At 49.1% G+C, this 14,287-nt stretch overlaps 3 protein-coding genes across 3 annotated transcripts; 2 read left to right on the forward strand and 1 right to left on the reverse strand.

Annotated features, from left to right (window-relative positions):
- Window positions 1-1,166: 1,166 nt before the first annotated feature.
- Window positions 1,167-2,121, forward strand: GUITHDRAFT_155947 (hypothetical protein; the record flags this gene model as incomplete). Its single annotated transcript, XM_005820615.1, has 4 exons — window positions 1,167-1,236; window positions 1,293-1,468; window positions 1,512-2,012; window positions 2,054-2,121. Coding segments are annotated over exons 1-4 (736 nt in total), but the record flags the coding sequence as incomplete, so codon positions are not given.
- A 7-nt stretch (window positions 2,122-2,128) lies between these two features.
- On the forward strand, window positions 2,129-8,945 carry GUITHDRAFT_147713 (hypothetical protein; the record flags this gene model as incomplete). Its single annotated transcript, XM_005820616.1, has 23 exons — window positions 2,129-2,231; window positions 2,274-2,322; window positions 2,367-2,388; window positions 2,461-2,556; window positions 2,742-2,846; window positions 3,260-3,295; window positions 3,390-3,658; window positions 3,684-3,753; window positions 3,792-3,854; window positions 3,943-4,281; window positions 4,334-4,432; window positions 5,042-5,200; window positions 5,258-5,305; window positions 5,455-6,730; window positions 6,978-7,066; window positions 7,158-7,252; window positions 7,546-7,640; window positions 7,700-7,762; window positions 7,855-7,940; window positions 8,057-8,116; window positions 8,281-8,428; window positions 8,709-8,746; window positions 8,835-8,945. The coding sequence occupies 23 exons, from the start codon at window positions 2,129-2,131 to the stop codon at window positions 8,943-8,945; spliced, it is 3,519 nt and encodes a 1,172-aa protein (XP_005820673.1).
- Window positions 8,946-9,275: 330 nt separating this feature from the next.
- GUITHDRAFT_120084 (hypothetical protein) lies at window positions 9,276-11,238 on the reverse strand (the record flags this gene model as incomplete). Its single annotated transcript, XM_005820617.1, has 14 exons — window positions 9,276-9,378; window positions 9,419-9,500; window positions 9,785-9,833; window positions 9,881-10,042; window positions 10,090-10,191; window positions 10,238-10,258; window positions 10,307-10,356; window positions 10,407-10,473; window positions 10,515-10,560; window positions 10,619-10,710; window positions 10,763-10,837; window positions 10,887-10,970; window positions 11,021-11,092; window positions 11,140-11,238. The coding sequence occupies 14 exons, from the start codon at window positions 11,236-11,238 to the stop codon at window positions 9,276-9,278; spliced, it is 1,104 nt and encodes a 367-aa protein (XP_005820674.1).
- Window positions 11,239-14,287: the final 3,049 nt, after the last annotated feature.

The raw sequence follows: 14,287 nt of genomic DNA on the forward strand, positions 1-14,287 counted from the left end.
GGGACTCACGTCCCTTCCCCCGGGGCTCGGTCCGGACCGGGCCCGAGAGCCCAGCCGGCCTCCGCCCGAACCCTAAACCCTAAACCCTAAACCCTAAACCCTAAACCCTAAACCCTAAACCCTAAACCCTAAACCCTAAACCCTAAACCCTACCCCTATCGCATTGAACTCCTGATTGTGCTCGAAATAAAAGTCCTTCAATGCGCTCTTTTATCCTTGTAATGCGCCAACAGACAACGTCTGATGTTTGACATTGTTGGCAGTGGAGCTCGATGCTTCCTCTACCATCTGCTCACCCTCATCGGAGTCACTCTCGTCGCTACTGTCGTCATCGGCGTCTATGTCGCCATGTTGCCCTCGCCTCCTCTTCCTTCTCTTTGTCATACCGGTACTTCTTGTCAAATAGCCGAACAATCCCTTAACTGCCATCCATGAAAGTGGTAAATTCAATTGTCCAGACTCATTCAAAGCGTTTAAGTATATTTCATACTCGTTGGACTCGCCTGCTCTTTGAGCTCTTTGAGCGCGCTTCGCTTTCTTTCGGAGGATATCCGACGACGAGTTTTAGAATTTTGTAACGATATACCTTCTGAGTGCTCTCAGCGATTCGTTTGTTCCTCATCGCATCATACGCATGTATATCTCGGTCTGTTCTGTTAGTAGACACATCCCTCGTGAAAGAGGCTACACTACTTGCATCAATGATTGTCCGCTGTCTCTGTCCCCAGACGCAATCCATTTTCGGTCAGTGGGGTGGTTTTACGTTCAACTGTTCGCATACACCTACAATACTTTACTTAACTTTTTCCTGGTACAAATTATTTCAGCGCAATCTTTGACGCACGTATCCTAGGAACGTCATGTTAGACTTGTATACTACCCCTAAAAGGACAGCAACAGATATATAGGGATTGCGCTATAAAAATTAATTGTGCAATTTGCTCCCAGGCCATCGGGACAACTTCTGATGAGGATCGGGCCGAAAGCGAAGGCAATGCGCAGGGTAGCAGAAAGACGGTTGAACTCTGACATTCCCAGACATCGTTAGATGAAGTAGCTCATATCGCGTAGTTTCAAGGTTGTTACAACACATATTTTTATGGTCGTTACACCACATAGTTGTATTATCGTTGGTCATCCCATAATGTTTGGTTTGATGTTTCTGCAGGACTAGAAATTCACAGGATGTCGAAACAAGATCGAGACACACTTCGAATGCTCAAAGCCATCGGGCAGGTCACAGCGATGTTTTGTTACAGCAAGACAGTGATACTTATTGAAACCCTTTACAGAGTGATGAGACGAAATGGTTTACATGCTCACTGCTTGGCAGAAGAGCAGCCAGCCCAACAGTGACAATTGGATCACGGGTAACAGCTCTGGAACATGTGCCGTCGCCCGAGGGACTCCAGCGTCCACACTCATGCCACGCAGACATTGCGGCAGCGAGCGTCTCCTCCTCAAAAAGGTCTGAGCCTCTTGGAAACCTCGCTTCCTTATTTGCCTGCCAGCAGCACGTGGCACGGGCTCGACGACGAAGCCTTGCGTGCACTATGGTGGCAGTTTCTTGGGGAGAACATTCAGCGAAGGCTCTCAAGAGCCAGAAACCTCGTGGAGAAGACAAAAACACCTCGTCAAGAAGAAATACTTTCACGAACTCATTCCTCTCCCTTGTTGCATAGATTCTCTTCTCGCCCCCGAGATGATGGCTTCAAGCGATGTGCCAGTGAGAGCATAGTTAATCCTCAGGAAAACGATGGGAGGAGGGAGGGCTTCCTTGATAGATACTCACGAAATTTGAACCTCGATATGCAATCAGATCATGTGACCCTCGAGCCTCGCACACGTTTCAAACAGAAACTTGATAGGCAAAGAGAAGAGGAACAGCTGCAGTACCGAGATATCATATCAATGCTTGTTTCTGCTCAAATATCCTCCCGCCAGAAGTCAGTAAGCAAACTGAACTTGAGCAGGAAAGGATTCGAAGTGCTTCCGTGCGAGGTAAATGAGTTGACATTTAAAGACTCTGTTTAACCTGTACTTGCAAGGCTTGGTTGCTGATGCCTCCAGTTGTTGACTTGAATTGTTCGCATAACTTGCTGCACTCTATTCCAGAAGCCATCGAGAGATGGTTGTGTTTCACAATTATTTGGGTGCGGTTGAAATGCATATCAGGAGTTCAATCATAAAGCTAAGGTTGGATAACAACCGGCTTGAACGCATTTCAGATGGTACACTCTTGGTCTCTACACTTTTGCGTTGACTCAATACAGGAATCCGATATTGTACCAACTTGAGAGAGTTGAACTTGTCGTCCAATCGGTAATTCTGTGCTAGAATGTGATACAACTGTAACGACCTGGCAGCTTGTCGGACTTGCCTGAAACGGTGACTGATTGATTGATTGTTCTTCTGCATAGATCTACGTTGTATGATGCTTGATTGATTGGGGCATTACAGATCTCCTTCCTCACGAATCTCACACAAATACAGTTGAATTCAAACAAATTCGATCACTTGCCCGAGTCCATTGCATTCTGCTTCAATCTACGAAAGGTACTCAGTTTTCCAGTATGACATGTCAATTAAGAGGCAACCTCTAAGGTCTCCGCAAGAGACTGCATACTTTGCAGAGGTTTGCATCCTATTGGATCCCTGCACAATCTCGTTGAACTTTCTGTGAGATCCTTTCGATCCTTTTGCCTCCCTTGCGTCCACTTACCTGCTCTTTGTGAATTCAGCTCATTCGTAACCCCAATCTTTTCTTTCTTCCCATCGAGCTTGGATATTGCACGCAGCTTTCTATGCTAGAAGTGGACGATATTGTGAATTTCCCTTCTCCGGAGGTCTCAATGCCCTGTTATTGAGATGCGTTTGGTGCTGCATTCGAAAGTCATAATTCTCAAGGACGTACATAATTTCTACTACTTGCTTTTATGATCTGTCTTTTGTGAATGTGGAGTGTAAGATGAAATATTTGTGACTTGTGGGTTGGTGTCAGTTGAGAAGAAAAGGAATTGAACATGTCAAACAAGATCTTCAATACTTTCTTACAGTCAGAAAAACGCATGACTGCAGTGTTGCATCATCGGACATCCAATTGTATGCCTGGTTTATGATCAACTCGATGTCTAAAGTCAATTTCACAGTCTTGGTGATCCGATTTGCTTTGAAGCTCATCTCACTCAATTGAACATCTCCTTCAACCGCATTAGCAGGCGAGGCAATATGACGATGAGACTGTCTGATTCTGTTGCAGACTTCCGCCTGCTATCTCTCATCTCACGAGCTTGAGGTCTTTGACAGCTTCATCGAATGCCATCAGTTTTCTTCCCGAACAGGTCTCGTTCTTCCTTGAGGGGGCTCTGCTTCATTCTCTCTCTATACAGATAGGCGGCTTGCTTCGACTGGAGCATCTACACCTTGACAACAACAGCTTGCGATCTCTTCCTTCTTCCCTTGGCAACATCACTACCATTCGCGTTCTGAACCTGAGATGCAATGATCTTGGTCTGTCTATCTCAGAAGATTTCAGCCGCACAAACTCTCTCGAAACAAATGTTTCGCAGCCTCCGATCAGCTACGACGACGCGTCCTTTCCTCTTCCTGTGTCGATGCGAAGACTGAAGGTAGCAAATCCGAAGACATGTGGGCCCTTGTAAGATATCCAACTGTTGCTGCAGCATCTTGAAAATCTTGTTCTTGACTCAAATCCTCATCTGCATCAGCCTCCTAAGGACGTACAGCAGGATAGTAAGGACGCATCTCTTTTGCGACTCATTCTTCTGCAGGCTGGCGCACAAGCTGTGGTGAAGTATCTTGAAGGAGTAAACCAAGTTAGGGAAGGATCAAGCGTAAGTGTTTCCTACCCACACTCTCCTCTTCTTTCCTCCACTCCCTTGTTCTTGACTCCGTCTCGTGCTTTTCTATCTTGCCAACCAGATCGACGTCAGCGAGGCTGGTTTAAACTATTTTCCACGATTTGTCATCGACTGGCGTTTAGTTCGCAAGGGAGCAGCAAAAGAGGGAGATGCTGAAACAGGAGGGAGCAGCGAAGATATACTCCTGCTTCTCAACCTAGACGGAAACAATCTCCGAGCTCTTCCGGAAGCTGATTGCGGGCAATACACCGCGTCAGTAAGACCAGCTGGACAGAAACAAAAGTCAGACGCCTCTGGATCTCCCTCCCTCATATCATCGGTCAAGCCGTCAAACTCGAACAAAGTCGCTCACAAGGAAGGGCTTTTTTCTCACAGAGAAGGATTTGGTTTTGTCCTTCAGGTCGACTTCTGTTCTGCATCTGTTGCTCGTTCATTCTTCGATGGGCTTACAGACTATTGCGGGAGGCATGAGGGCCCTGGAGACTGTCAGGCATCTCAGCGCGGCAGGGAACAAGCTCGTCTCCGTTCCTCCCTCCCTTTCCTGCTTGACGGTCCATCGGGATTCTCCTGCTTGACCACAAGTCACCTTGCTCCTCAGGCTCTACAGCATCTAAACCTCGCCAACAACCTCCTGGAAACTTGGCAACAGACAGAAACGGAGAGTCTTCTGCCTTGCCTGAGGTAGTTCCTAAACGCTCGACTCCATTCCCCTTATCATCATCATCATCATCATCATCATCATCGGCATCAATATCAGTATCAGCATCATCATCGGCATCATCAGCGGCATCAGCATCACGTCACCTCCACCAACCCCACCACTTTCTTCATCATCATCTTGTGTTTTCTTACACATCTGCACTTTCCTCTTTCTCACTTTTTCGTTCAGTTTCTGTTCTCTCTCAGAGAATCAACTTCGTAGGATTCCTGTTGAGATATCAAAACTCACAAGCCTGACTCAGCTGGAGCTTGACAGCAACTTCATCGATCATCTTCCATCATGGATTTCCTCACTTTCTTTCCTTTCTATCCTCTCTCTCAACTCCAACGAACTCTCTTCCTTGCCTGACCAGGTCACATCTCTTCATCAACTTCGCGTTCTTCGGCTGAGCGCCAACAAGTTTTCTGTCTTTCCTCCTGTGCTTTGTACCTTGTCAAAGCTTGAGCTTCTTCGCCTCTCGTCAAACTTCCTCGTCTCCCTGCCCCGCGAAATTTTCAAGATGAAATCTCTCCGAGAGCTTTCCCTCAACAACAATGACCTTGCTGAGCTTCCCACTTCCATCAGTCTAATGCCAGCTCTGCTTCAGCTGAGTTTGCGGGTCTGTTGATAATACTTTTTTCTCCCTAGCTTCTTGTTTTGCTTACAATTATGTCAGGATAATCGTCAAGTTGCTGAGAAATTTCCAGCAGGGCTCTTGCAGCAGGTGAATAGATTGCCCTTCTTTACCACTTCCTGTGGTTGCATCCGTTATTCTCACCTCTGTCTGCTGTTGTGTCGGTTTGGAATCCCTATCTTGCGAGTGTTTCCCAGCTCCTTGTCTGTCCTCTTGATCTTCTGCTGAAGCTCCGGCAGTCTCTCAACAACGTCAAGCTGTATCTCAGAAGGATCGAGCAAGCTGGGCAGCAGCTGGACCTGTCGGGGCTAATGCTCCAGGCGCTTCCTTCCATCCTCCGCATAGGCATCGCACACACGCTGAGAGAGCTTGTGCTGGCAGACAACCAGCTCAGCGACCTTCCTCTCGACCTCTCCGCCCTCCACTCGCTCGAGACTCTTGACTTGCGACAGAATCGCTTCCTTCGCATCCCCGACGTTGTTTTCTCTCTCCTCGTTCTCAAGGTCCTCAATCTCCAAGACAACCCCTTGCAGAACCTTCCAGAAGAAATCCTGCATGCCGGCTCGGACGCCATCTTCTCCTACTCCCGCAGAGTGCGAGCTAGTCACAGGTCTGGCCTGCTGGACCTTCGTCAGCTGGGGTTGTCCAGTTTGCCCAGGCAGATCTTTTCCTTGTCCCATGTGGAGGACTTGGACTTGTCTGAAAACTCCATCAGAAGCCTGCCGGACCAACTCTGCTGGCTCCTCCCAAACCTCACGCGGCTGAGCTTGAGGAAGAACGAGTTGCAGGCGCCGCTTCCTCTCTTCCTCGGACTTCTCTCAGCCCTTACCAGCCTAGACCTAGCACAGAACAAGCTCTCCTCCCTTCCTCTCGCCATCGCTCAGCTCACCCGCCTAAAGACCCTCGGGCACGCGGGAAATCCGCTGAGGATGCCAACGGCAGCAGCGCTCGCCTCTGGCCTCCCCAACGTGTTCAAACTCTTCGGGCAGCTGGTGGCCAAGGGCGTGGGGATGAGTCAGACGCGGCACGTGCGGCTGGAGGAGGGGATGCAGTCGCTTGATCGGCTCAGTCTGGCTCCCTACGCCAAGCCCGAGCACCATGAATGCGTGCTCATACAGCAGGGACGTCGGAGAGGCTGCAGTCTTGAGGACGCGGTGCAGGAGGCGCAGGCTGGGGCGATGATCCTCTTACGCCCGGGGAGGTACAGGCAGCCGCTTCTGCTCCAGACGGATGGGGTGACGGTGGCAGGAGACGGAGGCTGCGAGGAATGCGTCATATGCTTCGGGAAAGAGCATCCCAAGGAGAATCCAGGAGGAGAGGAAGGGACCAGCTCTGTTTTCTCGACCATCATCAGCAAGGGAAGCGGCATCTGCCTCTACAACCTGACGGTCGAATGGGATGGGGCGGACTCAGTGATGTTTCCTCACGGTGTCGCACAAGACTCAGCAGCTGTTTTGGTGCTGCGAGGAGATCTTGCGCTTGTCAATTGTGTCGTTCATAACCCGAGAGGAGCAGGTGTGCTTCGCTACTTGCGAAGAAAGACATATGGGAAGTAGATCAGTAGAATCTACTTCCCATATGTCCTACTTTCATTTTCTCCTTCCCTTTGGCTTCTTTGCTCTGCAATCTTTTCTTCAATTGTCCATGTTCTCTTCCAACTTCCATGTCTCTCCTCATTTATCCTTTCTCTGCATGCTTCCTTTATTTGCCTCTCGTTCTCCTGTCATCTTTTCTCGACTCTCTCTCAATCATCTCGTCTCAGGCGTCATTCTACGTCGGGCTGCAAAAGCAAAGATCTCAGCCTGCAGGTTTGCATCCTCGGGGACAACGGGGATCGTCATAGAAGAAGAGGTGAGTCATCAAGGAGGATAGAGAAGTGGAGGCGGCCCCAAGGGAGAGGGGAGCGAGGGGAGAAAGATATCAGAGTCTGATAGCCTGCCAGGTTTCAGCAGAGGTTCGATTTTGTGATATCCTCAAGTCAAAGAAATGTGCAATCCTGTACATGCGAGCATCGAATCCTCTTATTGAAGGGAACAGGTCATCTAGTGTCATCCCCTTGAATTCAATCGGGACTCTTCTCTGCTCATCGTTCTCGTTGTGTTTTCTCTTTCTCTCCTTGTCGTCGTCTATTGTTTCCTCTCTCTTTTGCTAGCTCTCCTTATCTTGTTTGTATTTTGGAACCCTCCTGTTCGATTCTTGTGTCAAAGGCCTCGTTTGCTCTGTATACATACCATTTCGTTTGTTTCCTCCATACAGTCTTGATTACTTCCTTTTACATTCACAGTGTTCTCTTCACCGACCTTTTCTTGACTCTTCTTATATCCTTTCAGGATCGTTCACTCGGGCAGTAGCGGCATCCTTGCTGCTTGCTCAAGCCTTGGCATTATCAAGAGCAACGACATAGTGGCAAGCAAGAGAGCGGGAGGTGGGTGAACGATGAAGCAGGTGTTTGGTTTTCAGCTTACATGTTCTTGCTGCCTTCAGTTGAGCTTCAAGACGGATCGGACCCGGTAGTTCAGCAGAACAAGATCTATCAGAATATGTTTGGTGAGATCGCTTGTGCTACTTTTCTGATTGAATGGCTGCCATTCCAAGTCAAATGCTCTCTGCCTGTCATATGATGCTTGTGGCCCGGCCAGGTCTCATTCTTTCAGCCTCTCGAGGTAAAATTTTAGACAACGTCATCAACGAGTCAAAATTTGCTGCTGTCTCCATCTTGAAGAAGGTACTTTTCTCTTTCTTGTCTTGTACCATTCAGGTTGTTCGGTTTCTTGTCTTTCTCATCTGTCGTATCTGTCAATTCTTTCCTTGTCTTATCTTTGCAACTGATCTCCGTATCAGACATGTACAGAGTTAACGCTGAATCGGATCAAAGGAGAGCAGAAGGCGACAGGAATGATGGTGATGCATGCGAATGCTTACCTGCAACATTGACCTTCGACATGCATTCATCACTTTGCTTCCTTCAATCATTCATCACATCATCATAATCGATGAACATATCACCTCTCTGCTTCTTCTCCTGCTCCTGATCTTTTGCCTGGCTCATGCAAGTATTGTGTCAGGTGAGCGGAGGCAGCAAGGTCTGGATACGTCAGCAGGAGCTACAGGGAGTGAGAAAGGGGATTGTCATCAGCGAGGCTTCAGAGGTTTCTCTCTACGACTCCCGCATCTTTCACCTCTCCTCCGACGCTGTTGCGATAAGTGGCGAGGGTAAGAACTTCTCCTCATCCTGCCCCTCTTCCTCCCTATGGACTCCATTAACAGCCACATGCAAACAATAATTGAATGCTTATTTTGTCCTTGTGGTGTTGACAGCATCTCACACTTTGAATACGCAGACAGCAAACTTATTGCGTCTGGGAATGAATGCTTTGGCAACCCGGGAATAGGGGTGATTCCTTGAAATTTTCATTTTCCCTCCTTCCTCCTTCCTCCTTCATCTCCTTTTTCTTCCTCTTCCTCCTTCTCTGCTTCCCTACTCGCAACGCAGACTTAATCGGGCTCGTCGGGTGTTCACTTGACTCTCTGGTAGTTTCACATCACCCGAGGAGCATCCGCCAAACTTCTGGTCCCTCCCTCCCTCTCTCCCATCCTCCCCTCCGTTCACTCATTGCAGGACAACAAGATCAACTTCAACAACGGCGTTGGCTTGCTTGTCGACGAAGACTGCACCGGATCCATGGCAAGAAATGAGGTCATCATTCCCTTGCTCTTCTCCTTGAAATGATGGTGGTTTCATGGCCTCCAATGTTTCAAACCTCCCCCCTTTTCATGTTTTGACCGTTCCATCGTCGAATAACTTCTCTTGTCAAACTATCTTGCACGTTCGTTTCAAAGCATCGATTTCCATCAATTTCTATCTCACTCAATCTCTTCAATCCCTTTGCTTCATTCCTTATCGAAGTCACAGATTCATGATAATGCTGAAGGCGACATTCTCGTCTATGCTCCCGACAGGTACGAGCCAAGCTGTCATGCTGAGCTGAGTGCCTGGCAGACTTTTCATTAAAGAACTTTGACAAGCTGAGAAGGATTGGCAGCTTGGGTCGGGGGTGTGTCAGGTGGGGATGGAAGTGAGGTTGAGTCTGTCAGAGAGGGTCTGGTAGTCCCACGAGAAGGGCATGTGCGCCTGAAGGTTCCAGCTGGAGATGTCCGACGTCCTACTGGATGTCAACAAGGTCTTAGATCTCTTCCTCTCACCTCCATGCGTCGCTGTACAGGAAGAGCTGCCGCCGCTGCCTCATCGTTTGTTTGGCGTTCTCGTCGATGACTTTGAGCAAGTCTGCGTTGCCACATCAAATACTCAGAGACGAGGTAGAACAAGGAGGAGGGTGTGATAGGATCAGGAGGAGGCAGTTGACCGAGGGAATATGAGAGGCGGCAGACCTCGTGGAAGGTAATCAACGACTAAGTAGACATACGTCCGAGATGTTGCGGTCGTGCTTCGAACGTCTGATTGCTTCCTCTCTAACTCCAACTTCTCCTCTGCCAACACTCATCAGTCCCACGTGATAGAGAGAGGCCGCTCACTGCCTTGTTTCCATCTCTTCATGCTTGAGACCAAACCTCCTTTGTCCTTTTCCTTCGCTTCTAGACGCGTCTCCAAGTCCTTCACCTTGACCAGCTTTGAGCGCAAGCAGAGCAATAAATGACGCATCATACAACAAGCTCGATCCTCTTCAACCTCTCCTCCACGCTTTCCACAGAATCATAACTTCCTGATCGTGTGTCCTTCCCCTCTCTGAGAATTCTCTCTTGTACAGATTGAAGGAGTTGTTTTTTCTCCTGCAGCCTGTCCGCCAGCAAACTTCCGAGCCGATCAATCTGCAGTGATCATAAGCAAGAGCGAGAGAGCAGCCAGCACCACTCACTTCTTTGTCGAGCTTCTCGAGCTTTTCTGTATCCCACACCTCGCGGTTGCGAGCAGCGACGGCGACGCTGGTCGGACTGACGTCGCGCATCTTCATGAGAAGCTGTCAAGCAAACTAAGATGCCAAGACAACTGACCTCTGCTATCACAAGCCGCTCTTCCACCATGTTCTGAAGCATATGGTTATGCTTGATGCAAGCAATGTAAAAAATGCTCACTGTGTTTGGATCTACTGAAGGAAAGTAGTTGTTCTCCATCAGGAACTTGGCTGTACAACACATGGCACTCAAGTGATCAACTGTGTTGTGGCATCCTAACCAAAACCCTCACCAGCAGCTCGCGCAGAAACGATAGCAGGCTCGTTCTCTTTCACAGAAAGCCACAACTAGCACAAGTCATTTCACGCGTGAAGAACTCCAGGCGCACCATCTCTGTGATAGGAATCGAGACTTCATAGCTCGCTGCCTGCGGTCTGAAATTCTTTGTGGGTGAAGGAACGATGGGTATCCTGCTCAGCAGTCTTCACTAACCGCACCGCATCCGGCTTCGACACTTGCCAGTTCCCCAGACTGTCCTGGTAGGTTTCTATAAGGAAAGGAAAGGGATCCGAATCTTGGGTGACCTGCAACAGCCATCAGTGACTCCCTGGCGACTTGCAACACTCGATGATTCACCTCAACAATCAAGAAGAATCTGGGTTCTATTCCATACACCACGCTTGGCGAATGCTTTGATGCCGACATCAGTCGCTGAACATAGAAACGTCACAACAAGCAACCAGGCCAAGGAGTCGGGCACCTCAAACTGAGTGAACTGATTGAAGAAAGGAATGCGATTGCCAGTCAAAGGGTCAAACATGATTCCGATGTTCATCAAAGCAATCTTGATCGAAAAACGAGTCAGCACACCAACAGGCAGCTTGTCGTCCTCACCACATACTGTGCTGCACTAGTAGCAACCGATACTTCTGCGTTGTCGCTGACATGCTTCCATAACGGAACATTCTACCAAGGTTGTCGCTCAACCACGTGCGAGCAGTAATCATTCTCACCTGCGCCTCGCATGCAATCGACGCTAGAAGCAGGACAAGCAAAGGAGGCAGTCCTTTGGTAAACACTTTGCTCGCCTCAAGCTCTCTCCACATCCTCATCCTCATTCTCATCTTTTTCCTCCTCCTCCTCCTCTTCCTCTATACCTCCATCTTACGTTTCTTCCCTCCTCCCATTGAAGCGATATAACGGACTAGTCAAAATTGACAACTTTATCTGAGGCAGACCCGTGTAAATGCCCCTATTTCGGGAGTCACTACAATGCAGCGCTGCGAACCCCGACATTATCCTCTAGCTGGGGAGGGGAGGAGGGAAGAGAGAGGAAGGAAGGAGGAATGAGAAACATGACACATCACCCGATACATGATGCAGCAAGCTAGGTCGACCTTCAGACCAAAATGGTCTGAACCAACTTGGTCTGAATAGCGATAAAGACAAGGAGGCGTGGCATGAAATAGTTTGTAGAAATGACTGTAAGAAAAAAATGTTCTGTAGCAGAGAACAAAGAAACTACATTAATTTGTGAGAAAAGTAGAAGGGAACAAGCTAGCTGTACAAAGCTCTCAAAGAGAAACATATAGTTTGAGTTGAACACAACGTGCAAGAAAGGTGTTCTCAGCTGATTTTAACTTGCGCTATCCAGATGTTCAAAATGGCTCGCATGATTCAGTCTCTTGAATGGGAGGTTTCCTGCCATCAGACTGTAAGTCGTGTTGTTTTGTTCTCCTCCTCCTCTTATCTTCGTTACAGCCTGGAGAGTCTGGCGAATGCAATGCCGAAGACGCAGCAGAAGCAATCAGCACAGGTGCAATACGCTTGAGGGTTGAGGTTGCTTCATGCTCTTAGACAAAGGCTTGCTCCTTCGCTCCTTTGCTGCTATTTCACAACCTCTCACGACACTTGCGTCCTTCAGCTCCTCCCACACAATGATCAATACAGCCTCCACCTCCGCCTCCTCCTGATCATCATCATCGTATGATCATCATTATCTCTTTCATCATCATCATCATCACCACCACCATCACCACCAACATCATATCACCGCCACTATCATCAACCTTAGGTTTCATTCATTCTTAGTCTCTGACCATTTTCGTCAAGGATATGTTAACGATCAGGGTTCTTGGCCCACCCGCGCTGATCCCAAGCAGGTAAGACAGGCACATGTCAGTAGTGAGGAAAGAAGAGAAGGGGGGGGGAGGAGAGTGCGATCAAGAAGAGGTTGATGGAAGAGCTGCACAAGTACCAGGAGAGTGCGACAGCTCAAGTGAATCGATCCTGCAGTTTACCGTCAGCTACGTTGATCCTCCTTCTGGCGGAGGAAGCTACGTCGTTGATACTTCTGCCAACTAAGCGCTGGATCCTTGCACCTTCCTCCTTCTCCTCCTCCTCTCTCCGTTCTGCTGTTCGTCTTGACGCTTCGTCTCTTCTTACTTCTGCATCTCCTGTGAAGTGAGACAGGTAGGTTGCGGATGTCGGAGAAGACGATGAGGGAGAGGAGGCGAAGGGTGAAGAGTGAAAAAGTTGTCACGTTTCTTGAGGATGAAATTGTATTGCACAAACATGACGATGACGACTAATAACTCATTTACACCGTTGGCCTCTCCCCCCGTCCTCCTCCTGTACACCCGCTGTCCTCCTTCATTGTTCCTGCTGCTTCAGAATCGCGCACGAGTCCGTAGCCTTTCCTTCCTCCATCACAACCTCGTTCCTGCCTCAGCGTCAGCCTCGTACCAGCCCCGATAAAAGTCACCTCTTCCTCTTGAACTTGGGCAGCACTCCGTCCAGCCATGACGAGAGCGAGACTCGTTTCCATCCCTTCTCCTCCACCCGGTCGGGAAGGGAGAAAGTCAGCGACCTGGTCGACAGTCAGCAGCGTTTCTGACAGGCGAGGGGCTTGCATGGCAACGACGTAGGCCATGGCGAGGAGAGAGAAGCTGATGGCTGACGAGACTTGTCAGAGACGCAGAGGAAACGAAGAGAAGAGAATGAGGTAGAAAGAGGAGAGGAGAAGAACAGAAGAAGGTAGAAGAGAAGGCGAGAAGAAACAAGAGGAAGAAGAGAGGAGAGGAAAGGAGAGCCATAGCAGCAGATAACACACAAGAACCAGGAAATGAGAGGAAGAGAAAGGAAGAGACAAGCTTCAAGGTCAAAGTTTAGAGGCCGGACAGTTCGTACCAGGCGCATGCAGGTCATGCGTTACGGTAAAGAGTGTGCCAACCACGAAGGGCCCAAAGGCGCGAAGGAAGGAGGAGGCGCCTTGAATCCTGAAAGCGACAAGGAGAATGAGGAGAAGAAAAGAAGCAGATGGAGGAAGAAAGAAAAAACAGAGAGGAAAGGGGGGAGAGAAAAAAGCAAGCGGGTAAAGAAGCAAAGGGAGAACGAGGGACAACTGAGACTTGGAGAGAAGACGGAGGAGGAAATAAGCAACTCACATGCCCTGTGTCATCCCCTGGATGTCAGGATGCGTCGCGTTACCTGTAGGGTTTGTGTTAACGTGAGGCAAGAGAAGGAAAGAAGAGGAGAGGAGGAGAGGAGGAGAGGAGGAGAGGAGGAGAGGAGGAGAGGAGGAGAGGAGGAGAGGAGGAGAGGAGGAGAGGAGGAGAGGAGGAGAGGAGGTAGTCAAGAAGGGGAAGATGCAATCGACACGGTAGGGAGGATGGAGGAGGACGGGAGAGAAAAGGTCGAAGGGAACTGGAAGCTAGTCGGAAGGAGCAAGTGAGCATAAGGGAATGTCTCTCACTGATAATCGTCGTGAGGACTGGAAGGCAAAACATGATCCCTGCTCCAAGAAGCGCGAGAGCTGGAGCAAGCACCGCCCATTGCATCGCCCTTGCCTCCTCTCCTTCCTCCCCTCCTGCCCCAGCTGTTGATCGGCGAAATAGTCATGGAGGCAGCGGATGCAGTAACAAGAAGCTACGAGGACCAGGATGATGATGATGATGATGATGATGATGATGATGATGATGATGATGATGATGATGGTGATGATGATGATGTGGATGACGAGGAGGAGGAGGAGGAGGAGGAGGAGGAGGAGGAGCAGCAGCAGCAAAAGGAATCACCTGCAGACAAAACTCCAAGAGAAGCCAAAATAACTTCAGTAAGCGGCAGCATGACGGAACCCAAGATCATCTGAATGAGACCCGG

Source organism: Guillardia theta (genome assembly GCF_000315625.1).
Source record: "Guillardia theta CCMP2712 unplaced genomic scaffold GUITHscaffold_170, whole genome shotgun sequence".
NCBI lineage: Eukaryota > Cryptophyceae > Pyrenomonadales > Geminigeraceae > Guillardia > Guillardia theta.